Source organism: Porites lutea, chromosome 6, assembly GCF_958299795.1.
Source record: "Porites lutea chromosome 6, jaPorLute2.1, whole genome shotgun sequence".
NCBI classification, from domain to species: Eukaryota; Metazoa; Cnidaria; class Anthozoa; order Scleractinia; family Poritidae; genus Porites; species Porites lutea.
Window position 1 is genome coordinate 28,394,508 of NC_133206.1, and position 19,014 is coordinate 28,413,521.

Consider the following 19,014-nt stretch of genomic DNA (forward strand, 5'->3'; position numbering starts at 1 on the left):
CTTGCAAGGAGATTTACGGGTTTTTTAGTTCGTCATTAAATCCATATTGCTTTATTATTGAAAAGTCAGAGAAGTAAGGCAAGCTGCTAAAGACAGAACCTTTCTGTTCCAATTCAAGTTAGATTTATCCGTAAGAGACATTGTAAATTTTCAACACTGACCGACGTTTAAGCCGTTAGAACAGTGAAAACTTGAAATATTTCAGGAATATTTATTGTGTTGTGACCAATCAGGGCAAAGATAAGGATACGCAAACTAGCCACAAAACCACAAACTAATTAACGTTCTTGCTTGCGGTTTAGTTTTCTCTCGCCTGTTTGGCTTTTTCCTTGCAACACAATAGCATTCCAGAAATATTTCTGGTGTTTACGGTTTTCCCAGTTTGGCTGTTAGTTAAGGGTACAGCCTTTTCCCTCTTCCCATCGTCCTCTACACGCCTCCTAACTTTTTTTTTTGGATTATTGTTATTTTCATCGGGATACCCAGCGAGAGCCAGCAGGAGCCAGCGGCAGCGTCTGGGGAGGAGAGAGAGGATATAGTGCGAACAAAACTCAACTCCGTCGGGGTGATGGAGGGGGAAGGAGCCAGTTTGATTCGTATTGTGTAAAGTTACCCTAGTGATTTGTAAGACCCTGAAGAAAAAAAAGGAATAAACAACGGTTTGAAACTTCGCGAAGTCAGATGACTGAATGCTTCTAGGGACCATTAACTTACTGCCCGGCGTCAGATAAAAGCTTTTAATCGGCCTTTGAACTAGCTTTATTGTTTTAAATTGCCAAGAAGTAGAATGAGTTGATATTTTTGCTAACCTGGTTTTCAAAAATCCAGGTATATATAGAAAAAGGTACAGTCAAACCTCGCTTTGCGGAAACCGCTTAATACGGCGACCCGTTATTAAGGACAGTTTTCCTTGTCCCTTGCCCTTAAATTTTCTCTAAATTCAACCCGCTTAATACCAACACCCTGTTAATACGGACACTCTCTATGCCCCCCTCAGTGTCCTTATTAACGAGGTTTGACTACATTTCTTTGATAGCCACACTCCACCCTATGTAGGCTCGATTTCCGTCGCTCTCTCAGGTCCTCCGGTTTTTTACCTACTTTCAAATTTTTAAAGAACGAAATAACATTATAGATGTTTATATTTTCTGGTTGGCAGTTTATCTTTTTTTAAAAAAATATTTTTAAGTGGGGTAACCTCCTTTATTATTCATTCAAAATATTTTCCCGATTCTGATTGGCTAAAAGCACACGCATAATTCTCCACTACCAGTTACTGATGGCCAAATTTGGAAGAATTTTGTGTTTAGCGAGAAAATGACGTCAAAAATGCAGCTTTTTTGCAGGTTAATGCACCGTTAGCCGAGAGGACCTGGGGACGAGGTTGAGTTGTTTTGGTTGTGGAAACAAAAATGGCGGACACTTCACTCGTTTTAAGAGTAAGAACTAGGCGCAATAATAGCTAAAAACATGGCAACAACAGCAACCAGACAATTCGAAGAGCGACATCTGCTATTTGGAGAATATTTGCGGAGGTGAACAACCTTAAACGTGTATTTTCGAAGATGAACTTAACATCGATGAATCGATGGAGGTAAGCATGTTTTAGCTATGTTTTTAAACTAGGAATTATTTTGAATGAATAACAAAACAATTATTGAATTCGGCTTTCGTGTCATATGAAGAATTTTGGAGATCTCGGAGGGTGTTATCCGCCTCAGCCTACAGACTCGACGGATAACACCCTCCTCGATCTCCATAATTCTTCAAAAGATACTCAGTCTCATTCATTAATTATTAATTTTCAACCATTTTCATTTTCATTCAGCTGGGATAAATTCGTCCCCAGACTCCTCTCATTTTGCACGTCATCATGCTGACGATTACCTATGGCGTAAGCAGCAAAAAATTTGAGGGTCATATCCATGACAAGAGGAATTTTGTCTACTAGCTGAGGAGTTTCCATTTATTTTGCTCGCTAATCGGGTCTGCTGCAGAGGCTATTTGATGTATTTTAGAGTAAGTATTCAAGTGCTTTTTATTTCCAAGACCTTTCAGTACTTTTATGTGTCAATACCGCAGGCATCTTGTTACGGTTATAGCTAGTGGATCTGTTTGCTCTAGAAACCTGTTTCTCAGGCAAGTTAAGGCATGGGTTGAAAGGCTAAAAAGACCCCCCACAGAGAATGCAAAGATCCTCTTTAATGACACAGAAGGATCCAAGTAAAGGGTTCCACAAAGATATGATAAGACGTATCTCACTAAAATAGTTTTGGAAAATTCATCCCAAGCATCACGTGACATTCCTTGAACCATGACGTCACAAAATATGTTTTCTCAAACGAGGCAAGCTTGTTAAACTTCAGCCTAAAAATACTTGTCATCAAATTGTCAGCGAAACTGTCTGGATTGTCAATTAGCCTTGCAAGGTAGATTAAAGCATTTTCATTAAGAGTTATTAAAGTATTTTATAAGTCACGTGACCTGTTTTTCCTTATTTCGTAATCCTTGCTCCACTTAGGCATACATGCAGGGCTATTTCACAATATCAAGTCCATGTGGAAAACACTGGTGCCTAAGAATATTTGCTGCTCTTTCATTTCCTTTCCTCCGTTTTAATTTGAAAACTTTGAACGTTAACGTTTATTTGCAGGTCACTTGACTAATATTTTAACAATGAATATGTCACATATTGTTAGTTAAGGCCACCGAGCTAAAACTGTTTGCCAAGTTTCATGACGACTGATCAAAACAATCCGTTTCAAGTGCCACTTTGCCAAATTATGCAAATTAGCAGGTGTTCCATGCCTTAACGTGCCTGAGTTCCCTTCAAGGTTCTTAACTATACATATTATATTAACCCTTCAGTTCCTTTTTTTATTATTATTTTGCACTGTATATAGTGTTGGACGTGGCTGCATTGCAGTTTGTTGGTTGCTCAATGTCAGTGTTATTAAATTTTAACATATTATTTTGCACTGTATATTTGTGTTTGACGTGACTGCATTGCAGTTGTTAGTCGCTCAATATCGGTGCTTTTTCTAACAATTAACTATGAACCATTTTTATTTGTGTTTTATGCCTACAGCACTCTCATTTATACACACCCTCTCTCCCCACCTTACCCACTATTTTAGCGGAGACTTAAGAACCCTTTCATTAGGGATTCCAAGAGAAACTACTGTTTTTTTGTTGTTGTTTTTTTTTTTTTGCAAAGCTATCGAGACTCTCACTGACAGTCGAATTTTATTTTACCAAAACTAGAATATAACTCACAGGCAAATAAGCTGCATAATGAGTACAGTTCACATAATCCGACAATTTAAAGGATCAAACAACATGCTTTCTTGTGACGATCTTCAGCTCGACTGCTTACAAGGTGTTTGTTTACTAATGCCAACTCACTACGAATTCTTTCTACATACTTATGATCTTCACCGAAAATTTGTTTCGTAATCGTCAGTGCTTTTTCTTGAAGTTCTTTGGCTTGATTGTATTCTCCCAGGCGTTTGTACACTAATGCCAAGTTCTTATAACTTGTTGCTACATCGGCATGATCTTCACAAAAGATCTTTTTGTAAATAGTCAATGCTTTTTCGTGAAGTTCTTTGGCTTGATTGTATTCTCCCAGGCGTTTGTACACTACTGCCAAGTTGTTATAACTTGTTGCTACATCGGCATGATCTCCACCAAAAATCTTTTTAAGGATTATCAGCGCTTTTTCCTGAAGTTCTTTGGCTTGATTGTATTCTCCCAGGCGGATATACACTAATGCCAAGTTGTTATAACCAGTTGCTACACAGGCATGATCTTCACCAAAACTCTTTTTGACAATTATCAGCGCTTTTTCGTGAAGTTCTTTGGCTTGATTGTATTCTCCCAGGGTGTAGCACACTAATGCCAAGTTGTTATAACTTGTTGCTACATCGGCATGATCTTCACCAAAAATGTTTTTGCAAATTATCAGTGCTTTTTCGTGCAGTTCTTTGGCTTGATTGTATTCTCCCAGGCATTTGTACACTGATGCCAAGTTGTTATAACTTGTTGCTACAGCGGCATGATCTTCATCAAAAATCTTTTTGCGAATTATCAGTGCTTTTTCGTTAAGTTCTTTGGCTTGATTGTATTCTCCCAGGCGTTTGTACACTAATGCAAAGTTGTCATAACTTGTTGCTACAGCGGCATGATCTTTACCAAAAATCTTTTTGCGAATTATCAGTGCTTTTTCGTGAAGTTCTTTGGCTTGACTGTATTCTCCCAGGGTGTCGCACACTAATGCCAAGTTGTTATAAATTGTTGTTACATCGGCATGATCTTCACCAAAAATCTTTTTGTAAATAATCAGTGCTTTTTCGAAAAGTTCTTTGGCTTGATTGTATTCTCCCAGGGTGTAGTACACTAATGCCAAGTTGTTATAAATTGTTGCTACAGCGGCATGATCTTCACCAAAAATGTTTTTGCAAATTATCAGTGCTTTTTCGTGCAGATCTTTGGCTTGATTGTATTCTCCCAGGCATTTGTACACTGATGCCAAGTTGTTATAACTTGTTGCTACAGCGGCATGATCTTCATCAAAAATCTTTTTGCGAATTATCAGTGCTTTTTCGTTAAGTTCTTTGGCTTGGTTGTATTCTCCCAGGCGGATATACACTAATGCAAAGTTGTCATAACTTGTTGCTACAGCGGCATGATCTTCACCAAAAATCTTTTTGCGAATTATCAGTGCTTTTTCGTGCAGTTCTTTGGCTTGATTGTATTCTCCCAGGGTGTCGCACACTAATGCCAAGTTGTTATAAATTGTTGTTACATCGGCATGATCTTTACCAAATCTTTTTTTGTAAATAATCAGTGCTTTTTCGTAAAGTTCTTTGGCTTGATTGTATTCTCCCAGGGTGTAGCACACTAATGCCAAGTTGTTATAAATTGTCGCTACAGCGGCATGATCTTCAGCAAAAATCCTTTTGCAAATTATCAGTGCTTTTACGTGAAGTTCTTTGGCTCGATTGTATTCTCCCAGGGTGTAGTACACTAATGCCAAGTTGTTATAACTTGTTGCTACATCGGCATGATCTTCACCAAAAATCTTTTTGCGAATTATCAGTGCTTTTTCGTGAAGTTCTTTGGCTTGATTGTATTTTCCCAGGCATTTGTACACTGATGCCAAGTTGTCATAACTTGTTGCTACAGCGGCATGATCTTCACCAAAAATCTTTTTGTAAAGAATCAGTGCTTTTTCGTGAAGTTCTTTGGCTCGATTGTATTCTCCCAGGTGGATATACACTAATGCCAAGTTGTTATAACTTGTTGCTACAGCGGCATGATCTTCACCAAAAATCTTTTTGCGAATTATCAGTGCTTTTTCGTGCAGTTCTTTGGCTTGATTGTATTCTCCCAGGCATTTGTACGCTGATGCCAAGTTGTTATAACTTGTTGCTACAGCGGCATGATCTTCACCAAAAATCTTTTTGAGAATTATCAGTGCTTTTTCGTGAAGTTCTTTGGCTTGATTGTATTCTCCCAGGCATTTGTACACTAATGCCAAGTTGTCACAACTTGTTGCAACATCGGCATGATCTTCACCAAAAATCTTTTTGCGAATTATAAGTGCTTTTTCGTGCAGATCTTTGGCTTGATTGTGTTCTCCCAGGGTGTAGCACACTAATGCCAAGTTGTTATAACTTGTTGCTATATCGGCATGATCTTCACCAAAAATCTTTTTGCGAATTATCAGTGCTTTTTCGTGAAGTTCTTTGGCTTGATTGTATTCCCCCAGCCAGTGATACACTTCGCCGGTTACATTCAAAACCCTCCCTTTACGAGCAAACGCACCCGTTGAAGTGTCGTCTAAGTTCCTCAGTAGGTCGTATGCTAAGTTGACCACAATTTTCGCAAAGAAGAAATGGGAGCTTTTTTGACAGAGCTTGGCGAGATTATGTAGCCAATCAATAACTGTATCCAAATCTATGAAGAGCGCAAACCTTTCTGAAAACGTGCTTTCATCTGAACTAAATTCTGACGTCATCTGCTTAAGTAAAGATTCACAGTGGGGCCTCAATTTTTTACAAAACCCATATTTCTCGTAATTTTCTTGGAGTTGCGAGTTGAAAATCTTTACCGCTTCTGCCATGGTATGGTCACTCTCTCGGTATGATTTCAGGTTAGCTATCTCGCCTCGTTTCAAAGCGTCATGTACAACTTTATGTAAACGTAAATAAGTTCGTTCACCCCCTTCTTCGGAATGAACGAGACTTAAAGAGGACCTTACAATGTTTGCCTTCATTAAAACCTCTGGATGGTCCTTTACTTGGGCTTTGACGAACTTTAAAACCGTTTCCAGTGGTAGGTCGTCGTTAGCGCAGAGCGAAAGAAAAGAATATGTATGAAGAAGAACCTCGTCTGTTTCAACAGCTCTTTGGATAGCCATTTCTACTGCAGCCATTGTTGTTTTAGGGTAGGCCGAACTCTCATTAGCAAGGACAGTTTCCGCCGATTTTCGCTGGCTGTATGTTGATATGTCTTGAAGGTATGCTTTCCAATTATAATTTGAAGACCCACTGCTCACAACAGTTTGCACGAAATAAGCAGCAGCAGCTAAGGCCAGTGGCTGAAAATCGAGAAGTTCAGCGACATTTTCTGCTTGTACTCGATCGGAAATTCGCGATACTGTTTCCAGCAATTTCACTGCCTCGTCCCGCCTCATTCCTTTGCTTAATGATTCATGATATGTGTGAGGAGCGTTTTGAGGAATTATACCACTATCCTGAGTGGTAATCAGCACTTGCCCATGGCCCCATTCTTTACTGCCAGTTTCAGGAAGCAAGTCGCGGACTAAGCGTAAATCAATCACATTGTCTGCTATTATCAACCATCTGGTAAACTTTCTGGTCTTCGGCAAAATCAAGCGATGGAGCTGTTTAATTGCTTCAATAGGTTTCTCTTCTTTTATAGATTCTAAGCCTTTCAACGCGTATTCTGTTATCCCTAAGTGTCTCCCAAGGGTGAGGTAAGAGTCAGCAAGTTTGTCAATGCTTTCTGTGTTCAGTGTCGCCACAAAGATAAGATCATTATTTTGTTTAGAAAAGAATTGTTGTCCGATTTCCCGGGCAAGTTGGCTCTTGCCACATCCTGGATTTCCTGACAAATACACTGTACTGACTGCCCTGCTTGAACTTTTGTAAAGTTCCTGCATTTCGTTAGTGATTCTTTCAATATCATGCGAGCGCCTGATAGTATCGTGTGGTGGGCACGATGCGAGAATGCAAAATGGCTGAAGTTCCACACTTATTTCCTGTGTGAGAGAAACCAGGGCAGCTTCGGTACTTTCAAGGGTGCGTTTTGTCTGATCTAACTCGGCTTGGAGATCACAAACTTGCTTCCTTATTTTTTCCACTTCCTTCGTCGGAAAGGTCTTCTGGTTCTTTATTTCTTGAATCTCAGTGATAGCCAGACCAAGGGATGTAAAAGCATTCAGCACTCTGTCTACAGAAGTTTGGAAGTCGGCATCTGTCAACTTAGCCTCGGTGATATGAGCGATCTCGTTTCGCACCTGACGAATATCATCGACCTCTTTACGGACAGCTGGGCTTAAGGTGTTACCCATGCTGTCCGAGTACAGAATGGCAAAAAACAAACAGGTACAGTCCCACTCTGCCGTGTCACCATTGTTGATTATTGCCAGAGATCGGGCGTTTTTCTTGCGACTTGATTTAGATTCTTTGTTGTTAAAATCATGTCCATTTTGTGCCGTGTCTTTCCATTCTCCAGTTAACGTTGTTTTATAAAGGAAATCCCATTCGTTTTTGAAAATGTACCGCAGTCCCACTGGAACCAAATCAAATGCTATGTAGCAGAGTCTGAAGTAGTTTAGTTGCTCTTGCGAGTATTCCATCACCAACTTATAATCCTAGTAAGAGATATTGCCTATTAGCTTATTTTCAAGTCAGGCCAAAACAAAGATTATTTACTTGTCATTTTGAATATGGCAAGAATCACCGCTGATTATGTAACACAGTTATTCCATAAAATGATTATGAAAAGCAAGCCGTAACTAATGATAAACTAAGTTTAATACGGGACGCTAGGTAAGTAGCTATAGTTTTGCGTGGATCAGTAAATGACTTCGCCTGGGCGTCAAACACAACTTGCTTGCTAGGGACCAGGCTCAATCAGCAATGTGTTTCCACGACAGTACCAATAATGATCTAATAGACGCCTAGACTACGAGTAGTCCCCATTTTTCCTCAGGGATAGTAGAGCGAGCGAAACGCGAGCGCACGTGAAATTCACCCCACGCGAGATATTAAAGGCGACACGCGGCGGGGAGAGAGAAAAAATTGTCGCCTTTTCTCGCGTAGGGTGATTTTCACGCGCGCTAGCGTTTCGCTCGCTCTACTATCCCTGAGGAAAAATGGGGGACTACTCGTAGTCTTATAGACGCCAGATTCTTTTATTTAATTTTAAGGATCAAGAGGTGGGGGGTGGTGGGAGGGGGGGTGGGAGGGGGGGCGGTGGTGGAGGGAGGGGAGCATGTGTAAATGGGTGGCGTTTATTCTGATAACTGTGAAAACCTCAACACAACTAATATGCTTCAAGAACTAATACTTTGCTATCAAGGTAGAACCGACCCGACGAAAGTTGCTGATGTACGTATTGAGTGCATCAAGAACATCAAAGAGCACTTTCCTTACTTTGAACTTGGCGTTGAACAAGATGCAATGTACAAACACAAATTTTAAGAGTTCTTGGCCTTTTCGAATAGTGCTTCGTTTGGATGACAAGTTGAGGGTAACAGATATTAGAAGTGCGCTCTTTTCGATATGCAAGCTCTGTGGACTCCAGGGCCCGGTTGCATAAAACGTCCGTAACAACTACGGGTATACGTATGTGCACTCGTAACTTAAGTGAGTTGCATTAAATCACTTAAGTGGTAAACTTAAGGAATTCACTTAAGTGGTTCCACTTACGATTTTCGTAAGTGTTCACTTAAGTATCGTTTATGCAACAGAAATTGCGGGTGTTGCATAAAACTTTTTTTACGGGAAAAATAGCACGTAAATTTACGGGACCTATGTAGGTCCCGTATCGTTACTGTTTTTACTAAAGTTAACGAGATCTTTTACTAAGAAGTGAAAAAAAAGTAATTTTTCTTCACGTAATTCGTTCTAATGCGCTTTGTTAACCTCTGATGTACACTTTAAAGCCGACGTTGTGAAAAAAGAAGAAGAATTATCGTTTTCAGTAGACATTGAAGAAAAATAGCGATTGCATGCAAATTTCATTTTTTTGAGAGGCTTAAAAGTGTTCGAAACGACTTAAATTGTTTTTTACACTCACCGATGGTTAGCTTAAATAAAAAGAGTGAGTCATTAATAAAGTACTATGTCAAAGTTACGTGTGCCTTTAAGTGAGCCCGTGAGTTACCACGTAAAACAGTAACTTACGAGAGTGCTAAATGCGTTTCATGCAACACCCGTAAGTGTACCCATAACGGACTCGTAAGTGACCTACTTAAGTGGGCACTTAAGTGTAGGTTTTATGCAAGCGGGCCCAGAGCTCTTTTCTTTTCGCGGCTGAAAAAAAAAGGCTCTCGAGTCAAGATTGGTGGTGGGGGGGGGGGGGGGGGCGACAGTTAGCACCACCGTCCCATAGACAGGTTAAGAGTGCGGGGGGAGATGACGATCACATAGCAAAAGAGAACAAAGCGGGTTATACAAAGTTCTCTGCAAGTTCATTGATTTTCTTGCCACTGGGATTGGTCTTAAAAACGGTAGACGAAAATTTCTCTTAGCACTTTAACCCTTTCACTCCTAGACTGAGTTTTGGTGAGATGACCCATCATTTTCATTTGTACCTGTGGACCTTGTAATTGTGTGCCCCTAAATGGGGTTTTAGAGTATCTTGTTCGTGTTTTTGCACTGACTCGAATCTAATTTTGAAATGCCTGTGTTTGTTGTTGTTGTTTTTTTTTTAAGTTTAATGATGAGAATTTTGTGCTGGTTGGATGTGGAACTGAAATCGAGTTTTGTTAAGAACTTTTTTGAATGCGTTTTAGTGTTGTTGAGAGAAGATGGTGATGACTGACCTTTAATTTTACAAACGAAACTAATCCTAAAGGAAACATTGATGATAGTGCATGTCTAGCATTAAGTAAAACAGTTTGGCCTTCCTGATGCAACAGAGCAGCTTAGCATTTTTAGGCTGTGACTTTGTGAGAATTTTATTCTCCAGGTGTCTCAAAGAGAACTAGAAACGCGCTTTCGATATTGTTTGAACCCCCGTCTAGCATTAAGTAAAACAGTTTGACCTTCCTGATGCAACAGAGCAGCTTAGCCTTTTTAGGCTGTGGCTCTGATCTGTGAGAATTTTATTCTCCGGGTGTCTCAGAGGGAACTTAAAAACGTTTTTAGATATTGTTTACTTGAAACCCCTGTCCAGAACTTAAGCAAAACAGTGTGTCCTTCCTGATGCAACAGAGCAGTTTAGCCGGCTTTTTAGGCTGTGGCTCTGTGAGAATTTTATCCTCCGGGTGTCTCAGAGGAAACTAAAAACGCGCTTTCTATATTATTTGAACCCCCGTCCAGAACTTAAGCAAAACAGTTTGGCCTTCATGATGCAACAGAGCAGCTTAGCCTCTTTAGGCTGTGGCTCTGTGAAAATTTTATTCTCCGGGTGTCTCAGAAGGAACTTAAAAACGTTTTTAGATATTGTTTAAACCCCCGTCCAGAACTTAAGCAAAACAGTTTGGCCTTCCTGATGCAACAGAACAGCTTAGCCTTCTTAGGCTGTGGTTCTGTGAGAATTTCATTCTCCAGTGTCTCAGCGGGAACTAAGAACGCGCTTTCAGATATTGTTTGAATCTCTGTCCAGCATTAAGAAAAACAGTTTGGCCTTTCTGATGCAACAGAGCAGCTTAGCCTTTTTAGGCTGTGGCTCTGTGAGAATTTCATTTCAGTTCCGGACAGTATAAAACATGGACTGCGGACTGCGGACTACGGACTGCGGACTGGGTATAAAATACGGACTAGGTATAAAACGCGGACTGGAAAATATGGACTGGGTATAAAACACGGACTAGGTATAAAACGCGGACTGCGGACTACGTTGGTTCAAACGGTACTAATTGTTCTAGGTAAGGAAAAATAAGGCCAAAAGATCGCTGCCCGGTTCTCTGAATCATGAGCCTGACATCAAAATCGCTATTTTCTACACCCATTTTTAGACCTGGTCTCGGTCTCTAACAATCATGAAAGGGGTCAGGACCCGGGGAGGGGGATACTCTCTTATATAAGCCATATAAATGTGTGCCGCCTCGAAGTGTAGGGTTTTTGGGTCTTTTTGGTCTGAAAACACTGGAATTGGGTACCGGTTTCGCGTAAACTACGGGAGCGTACATCAGTATGAACGTATTTATCGTTTCAATTCCAAATAAATCAGAACGACATAGAAATATGAAATATTCGAAATACATTTGAAGATTTTTTTTTTTTGCGCTCTAATCTGGTAATAATGACATAATTTCTGCCTAATCAGGCCTAGCCTGTTCATGCTCAGGCTGCGTGATAGTTGGGTCCTCCTAATTGAGAAAGCGCGGACACGAAAATAAAACGGGAGGAAACTAGGAAGTCTCCCCAACTATCTGAGAGCCTGGAACAGGCTAAATAAGGCCAGCCGGCTGAAAATGGGTATTTCGTTTGGAGACCTGGTCTGCAAACGGGTGTGGAAAATGACATTTTTTGGTCTGAAATAGAGTCAGGATTTGAACCTGAACCGGGCGGCACACCCCCGCCAAGAATTCCTAGGAGTATCCCCCTTCCGGGGACCAGGAGCAGGATTTAAAATCATGTTGGATGATTCATTTCGGTTATTATTCACGTATAGGTGAGTAATCCCTCCCACCTATAATACTGCTTTTTTACATCGCGGAATGCCTCTATATTGACCTTCCCGTCTCAGTCCTTCATTTCCTCATATTCCCAAGGCTCAATTTGAAACGGAATAGTGGCATCCATGAGAATTTTACTGACTAACACCAATACTTTTTTTTTTAATTCGGTGGTTCTTATTGGTTTAAAACTATTAATTGGATTCTCTTCTAACTCCTTCTTTTTATAAACTTCAGAATTTAATTTCAGTTGCGTTGAGTAGCGGCATAACCTTCCTTGTCCGTGCAGTATGCTTTCCTTCTCCAAAAGGAATGTTTGTGTGGGAGGCAAGGAGCTGGGACTACTGTTTTATGCTAGTCCGCTTTTCTTTTCTCTCAAGTTTACCTTTCTAAAGCTGTTTTTATATACATAGTCCGTAGTCCGCGTTTTATACCTAGTCCGTGTTTTATACTCAGTCCGTAGTCCACATTTTTTACCTAGTCCGTGTTTTATACCCAGTCCGCAGTCCGTGGTCCGCAGTCCGCAGTCCGTGTTTTATACTGACCGATTTCAGTTCTAGGTGTCTCAGACCCGGGGGGGGCACTTGGGTATTTTTTGGGTGGGTATGTGCTGCCCGTGACTCCAAATTGGCACCCCATTCTAAAAAAAATTTTCCCTAAAATTGATACCCCGTTCTAGAAATGGGCCAATTTTTTATAACCCGTTCTAGTATTCGCTCTAAAACTTATACCCCGTTCTAGAAATGGGCCGATTTTTTATACTCCGTTCTAGAAAGTTTGTAAATTGAAATAAGCCCTGTTTTTTTAAAAAGATACTTTTTTATTTGTTTGACTTATACATCAAATAAATGCTTCTTCATAATCAGTAACAATTTTAAGCAGAAGATCTAGCCGTGATCCACAAGTTTTTATACCCCGTTCTAGAAAACGCCTCTGAAATGGATACCCCGTTATAAATCAGGAGCTTCAAACTCACGACCCCGTTGGGCGGCACATACCCGTATAGGTAATGTATGGGAGTACCCCCCCCCCCCCCCGGGGTCTCAGAGGGAAACAAAAATGAGTTTTTTTTTTAAGACATTGTTTATGCATTTAGTTCCCAGTATTGTATCGCGTTGCTTAATCACTCTTTCAAATATTGCAAGTGTTTCGCTTACGTTTGAATTTAACACCATCCAGATCCAGTGAGGCTTTATTACCGGTAAAACAGCGCGTCAATTTTAAAAGTTTTTGCAGTAAGGCAGTTTCCGTTTGGCGGTTATGGCCTTGAGTGAAGATTCCATAAAAAGGTTGCGTTTACATAAAATTATGGAGATCTTGTAGGCACGAATTGAAATATATGAAATGATTCATAAATTGTTTTGAACTGCGGATGAAGGTATGAAAGTGAACATGATCATCGCAGTAAAATGAGCAGCCTATTCGAGGGGGACATTGGGGGGGTCTGAACACCGCAACACCGCAAAAAAAATTTTGCCGAACACCGCATCACCGCAAGAAAAGTCGCTGGATCACCGTCACCGCAATATCTATTTTCAGTCTGATGATTTGACCCTGTTAAGGCCAAAAATAACCTTAAGTGACTACACTATTTTGGAAAAAAACCTCCCCATAGGGCTTATATCTGGTCCTGAAAATTATTTCGTGGATTTCGTGTTGATTGATGACCTGCTAACCTGAAGGACGAACCTCTCCAATTTCGTATTGCTTCAAAATACCCGACGATAGTGTTTTGTAAAAACTTGCAAGAGGTGACAGGCCGCACATCTTCACCGGCGTGAAACCTTTGAAACCTTTTATATATTGCTCCATTGAGGAGACTTCTTTCAGGGATCTTACAGTTTAAAATTTGAACGATGATATCGCTTCTATATAGCGGACCAAGATACGGCTCGGTACAGTTTATGTTCAGCAAGGGAAAATTGTGTAAGTTGAGCAGAACCTTTAAAATGTTCAACAGACAATTTATTCAGTTCGCGCGTATTCCTGTTGAATTTGTAGCCCGTTTATCAGATATGTCTACTCAAAAATATAATAATTTTTCCATAGCTGCCGTTATCTTAGAGTAAATGCTTTTCATATCTCCGTAAAGTTTAGGTTTCCGCGATCTCAGAGAACAATGTTTAGCTGTACACAGCACGTAGTCCTTTTATAAATATATCCAGATCTGACACTGGTTTTGGGTATTTATCACGTCTAAGCATTATTTAAATACATTATGATGCTGTGTCCTTTGAATGTCGTTTTAAAACTCAATCGCTTTGTAAATGTCACTTGTAGTTTTAATATCAGAGGAGAGTATTTTAAAGCTCAATATTTTTCAATACCATTAGCATGTTGCTTTTTTACCAATCAATTGACTGGCTTCTTTGTGCCACTACATAATGTGTGTGGTTAAATATAAGTTTACAAGCAAGACCGGCGGTTTCGAATCAAACATGATGGAGGCTAAATTTAGAACTGACAAGCTTCAAAATGGAAACTGCGTCACCGCAGATAACTTCGTTTCACCGAACACCGCAGACTTTAAGACGCAAACATCGCACACCGTGAAGTTTAAGAACACCGCAACACCGCAAGCTGAGATTTTATTCACCGCAACACCGCATGAAAAAGTGCCCAACACCGCAACACCGCAAATCCCCAATGTCCCCCTCCTCGACAGTCGGTCGATACTCGGTCGACAATCGGTCGATAGTCGGTCGACAGTCCGTCGATACTCGGTCGACAGTCGGTCGACAGTCGGTCGATATAGCGGTCGATAGTCGGTCGACAGTCTGTCGATAGTCGGTCGATAGTGAGAAAGACTATCGGCCGAGTATCGGTCGATATTTCGACGACGCACCTCGACTTACTATCGGTCATATGTCGGTGATATATCGGTCAACTGTCGGTGGTATATCAGTCAATTGTCGGTAGTGTATCGGTCAACTGTCGGTGGTATATCGGTCAACTGTCGTTCGAATATCAGTCATGTGTTAATTTATCAGGTGAGTCTAATGGCTCTTTTTTCTAAGCAAAGACGTCATTAATTACTGTTATCATGCGATGGGGGAACATGTGGCAGTGCGAGGCGCGATTACTCTATGAAGCGAACCGAAGAGCACTGGGAACTAAGGACATGGTAACCGTTTTTTTTTCCAGTTTGTATCATCACCGATCGTCCTATCTTTAGCTGTTAAACACAACTTGTCTCAGCCTAAGTTGAATCTGCTGCTCCTGTGGTCCCGCAGTCGAAGAATACTTAAAGAACGACGAGTGAAACGAGTGCTCCCGCAGTCCCGAAGTGGAAGAATAATGAATAGGAAAAGGCAGTTCATGACATGCTTTAAATACACATCTTTTATTATCGGGCTTGGACCTGCTTCATCACGCCGAGTTCTCGTTTGTGCAGAGACCACAAATTAAACTTATATATTTCTGCATTGAAGACGGGAACAGTCCTTTGTTTAACGATCAGTTATTGATAAAACGCGCTGATAATGCGCCGAGGAAGGTGACAAAATATCCAGCAGACTGAACACATTCATTTATTGTGGGAATGATTTCAACTTACAGCAAGGAAAATACAAAAAATGACAAAAACAAGGGAAAAAGGAAAAGCGAAAAAAAAAAGCAGAAAAGTCTAAAGTGATTGGGTAAGACTTTTTGGCCTGCCCGTACCAAAAAATGTCACAAAACGGGATGCTATTGCAAAGAAAGGCATGCTTTCATGTTTAATTTTGAGTAGTTTGGACTAAAAACTGACCAAAAATGTCCAAAAATGCGAATTTTTCAAGAATCTCCACGTGTAAATGGGGGCAATCGGTTCATATTTCAGTAATCTTGCTCCAATTTCTTCTCCAGGGCTATTGAGAACGGACTAAAAACCATACAGACCGACAAAAAGCTCGACCGATATATCGAACGGCTATCTTCTGACTATCGACCAAGTGTCGACCGACCATCGACCGAGTGTCGACCAATTACTGACCGATACATCGGTCAAGTATCGACCAGTTATAGGCGAAGTGTCGGCAAAGTGTCGGCGAAGTGTCGGCAAAGTGTCGGTGAAGTGTCGGCGAAGTGTCGGTGAAGTGTCGGTGAAGTGTCGGCGAGCGAAAAGCTATATCGGCCGAGACACATCTGGAACGACCATCGACCGTGTCTCGACCGAGTATCGACCGACTATCGACCGACTATTGACCGCTATATCGACCGAGTATCGACCGAGTATCGACCGAGTATCGACCGACTGTCGACCGACTGTCGACCGACTGTCGACCGACTATCGACCGACTATCGACCGACTGTCGACCGACTGTCGACCGCTATATCGACCGCTACATCGACCGATACCTCGGTCGACATTACCCATAGTAAACAAGATCCAAATTTTGCACCGTTATCGCAGAAAGTTAGAAGTAACTCAGTGGCATTACTTTCAAACCATTACGGGCTACCTTGGGCCACGGTTTAAGAAATTATTGAACCTTTAAGAAAATAAGTGCTTTTCTAGTCTGCGCTATATCGGCTTTATTGAAATTATTCACGATAAATTGTGTTTGACAAAAGCGTTGGGCAAACTGAAAATGGCTTAATTATAACACGATTTAGTAATAGACGGGCTAAATAACTGGCCCTTAGTGGAAAATTTCCCAGCACGAAGTGCGTAAATTCACTCTTCTCGAAGTACAATAAATTTTAAGAGAAGCGACAAAGACAAATGCATTCCGGTTCGGCAGAAAAACTTCCAGCTGAACTTCTAATGCAGTTAATTTGTAATTAAGTTCTTTGTTGAACCGAAATCTTGTTGACGTACGGGAATCCAGTTAATATGAGAATTTGTCACCTCCAAGCAAATGAGCATAAAAAGTTGATTACTTCTTCAGAGCTCCCCTGCTGATGTTCGCCTATTCAATAGGCGAACATCAGCAGGGGTCTGCGATTTCAGACCTCTGTGAATCGTGGAACTTGAGTTGAGTTTATTATTTCCCATAATATTATACAGTACATACGGTGTGTTACAATGTAATAAATTTGGGAGGAAGACTAAAGAAACCCTTACGGGCTTTTACAAGTAGTCTCCCTGAAGGTAACAAAAGATCTATTGAAATTCATTGAAATGGTATCAGTGAAATAGATAATTCACGGACAGAGATACAATAATTGATCTTACACATATATTACAAATATTTCACTCTGTACTGAGTACTTATTTACAGTACTATCACTACATGGGATAGGAGAAAGGGTTGAAAGATCTACTTGAATTACTGAAATCGAGTCGGTGAAATAGGTAATTAATAGAGAGATCAATAATTACAATAATAATATAATACATTTATTAAAAATATTTCACTATGAATATATTTGAGTACTTTTTTACTCTACTATAACCACATGGGATAAGAGAAAAAGTTTTAATTTCCTTTTGAATATTTTTATAGATGCCGAGCAAAATAATTATCCCGAATTTATCTGTGGGTATGTTAAGCTGAATAACCAATGCAAACTTACTCACCTTACCCAAAATTAATCCAAGGAACTTCCATTTAATAAAACATAAGGTAGCACGATGAAGAAGAGAAATTGATTGTCTAAAGCGAAACTGCTCGAAATTAATCTAAAGCCATCACCTGACTAGCCTGCGAAGCGCAGACGCATTTCCGGTCGTCGCTTCTCTCCCTCCGATAATATTGGCGTCTGACTTTTAGGCAGATTACGTAAATGTCGTTGTGGTCGAGCTATTTTCACAGTTACGCTATTCGAAGAAAATGAGGGCCCGTAAAAGCGCGACGGGAGGAGAACCTCATCTGAAAACGAAGGGTATGCTGGTCGGAAAATTAGAATTAAACCCCTAATGCGACGGAGACCGATCGGGACGTGGCTTAGGGTTTATTTTACCCCCAAAGGATCGATTCTGTCAACCTAAAACTTTTAAACTTGCTTAAGATTTTACAACTTCGCTTTTATAGCTTTGAAACTATACAGTTCTCTATATTTAAACACCTTTTGTAATGTTTTACAGTACAGTAGGGCGATTATGCGTGCAATTGGATGATGTCATCAATTTTAAATTCTTTCATGTCACCCGAAGTGGTCGCGAATTATATAAAGTCCACGTACGCACGCTATACGCTAAAAATGTTAGTTCCCGGAGGGACGCAAGCTCAAGGGATACGCTGTTCTGAGGCGGCCCTTTTGAGGTGAATGCCGACAAGTGACATTGCCTAGGGGAAATGGCAACAAACAAAACAAAGACAAATATAAACGTAAAATACCGGACAAGAAAACCTTCTCCTCAATACGTGAGACAAGTGGTTTTAAAATTCACTCTTGGGACAAAGGTACCTCTCACCCATCTTAAAGGGCCTCTCTTCTTAGGACCTGTTTACATGGAGGGACCCCAGATAGGTGTGTGGCGCGGTCAACCACCTATCATGTAAACGTGATCAAATTTAAATAAGAGATTAAATGGAAACGCGGGTTACCTCACCTACCTGGGGTCCCCCACCCGTGTAAACAGGCCCTAAGGCCCCGATTATATGGAGAAAACTAGTCCCAGGTAGAACCAAGAACGAGAACTCCAAAGACCACTTCAAAGCTGACTTAAAACAACGTATATTGTATTTTATAACAATATTTCGGCTGGCCATACCAGCCTTCTTCAGGTTTACAGATGTTACTGAACTTATGTAGCAATCACAATATTATATAGATGGAGAATGTCGCAATAAAAGGGAGAGGCGGAAATGACGTACAACATAAAAACTGGAAAGGAAAAATACTAAGGATATGGATTACAATAATTCGTCACGGCGGTTTAGGCCATGAGGTTCTCCACATTAGTATTTTTCCTTTCCAGTTTTTATGTTGTACGTCATTTCCGCCTCTCCCTTTTATTGCGACATTCTCCATCTATACTAGGGGTACCTTCCGGCAAGTGCCAACGAGGCGAATTCGTTTATCTTTTGTGAAATGTGCCTATTCAGATCTTCGCGATATATTTTTTTCATAATTTTAGAGGTTTACAATGGATTCCGCTATAGAAAAGGATGGCACCAAACTTCAAAACAACAACTTTGGCACACTCTAGGCTGTCACTTTTATCAAACAATAACAACATAGCTTGAAGTTTTGTTGGTAAATAT

General features: G+C 40.5%; 1 protein-coding gene across 1 annotated transcript; it reads right to left on the reverse strand.

Moving 5' to 3' along the window:
- Positions 1 to 298: 298 nt before the first annotated feature.
- On the reverse strand, positions 299 to 17,497 carry LOC140942122 (uncharacterized). Its single transcript, XM_073391100.1, has 3 exons — positions 17,390 to 17,497; positions 5,532 to 7,903; positions 299 to 515 (listed from the first exon to the last, which is right to left on the reverse strand). The coding sequence occupies exons 2-3, from the start codon at positions 7,886 to 7,888 to the stop codon at positions 299 to 301; spliced, it is 2,574 nt and encodes an 857-aa protein (XP_073247201.1). The 5' UTR covers positions 7,889 to 7,903; positions 17,390 to 17,497.
- Between the last annotated feature and the right edge of the window lie 1,517 nt (positions 17,498 to 19,014).

Bases quoted from the DNA above. Each gene is read 5' to 3' on its own strand.
- LOC140942122 (XM_073391100.1), bottom strand. From the start codon at position 7,888: ATGGAATACTCGCAAGAGCAACTAAACTACTTCAGACTCTGCTACATA. The intron at 516-5,531 runs GTACAAATGCCT...TCTCCTCCCCAG, and splicing joins TGTGACAACTTGGCATTAGT to ACGCTGCCGCTGGCTCCTGC.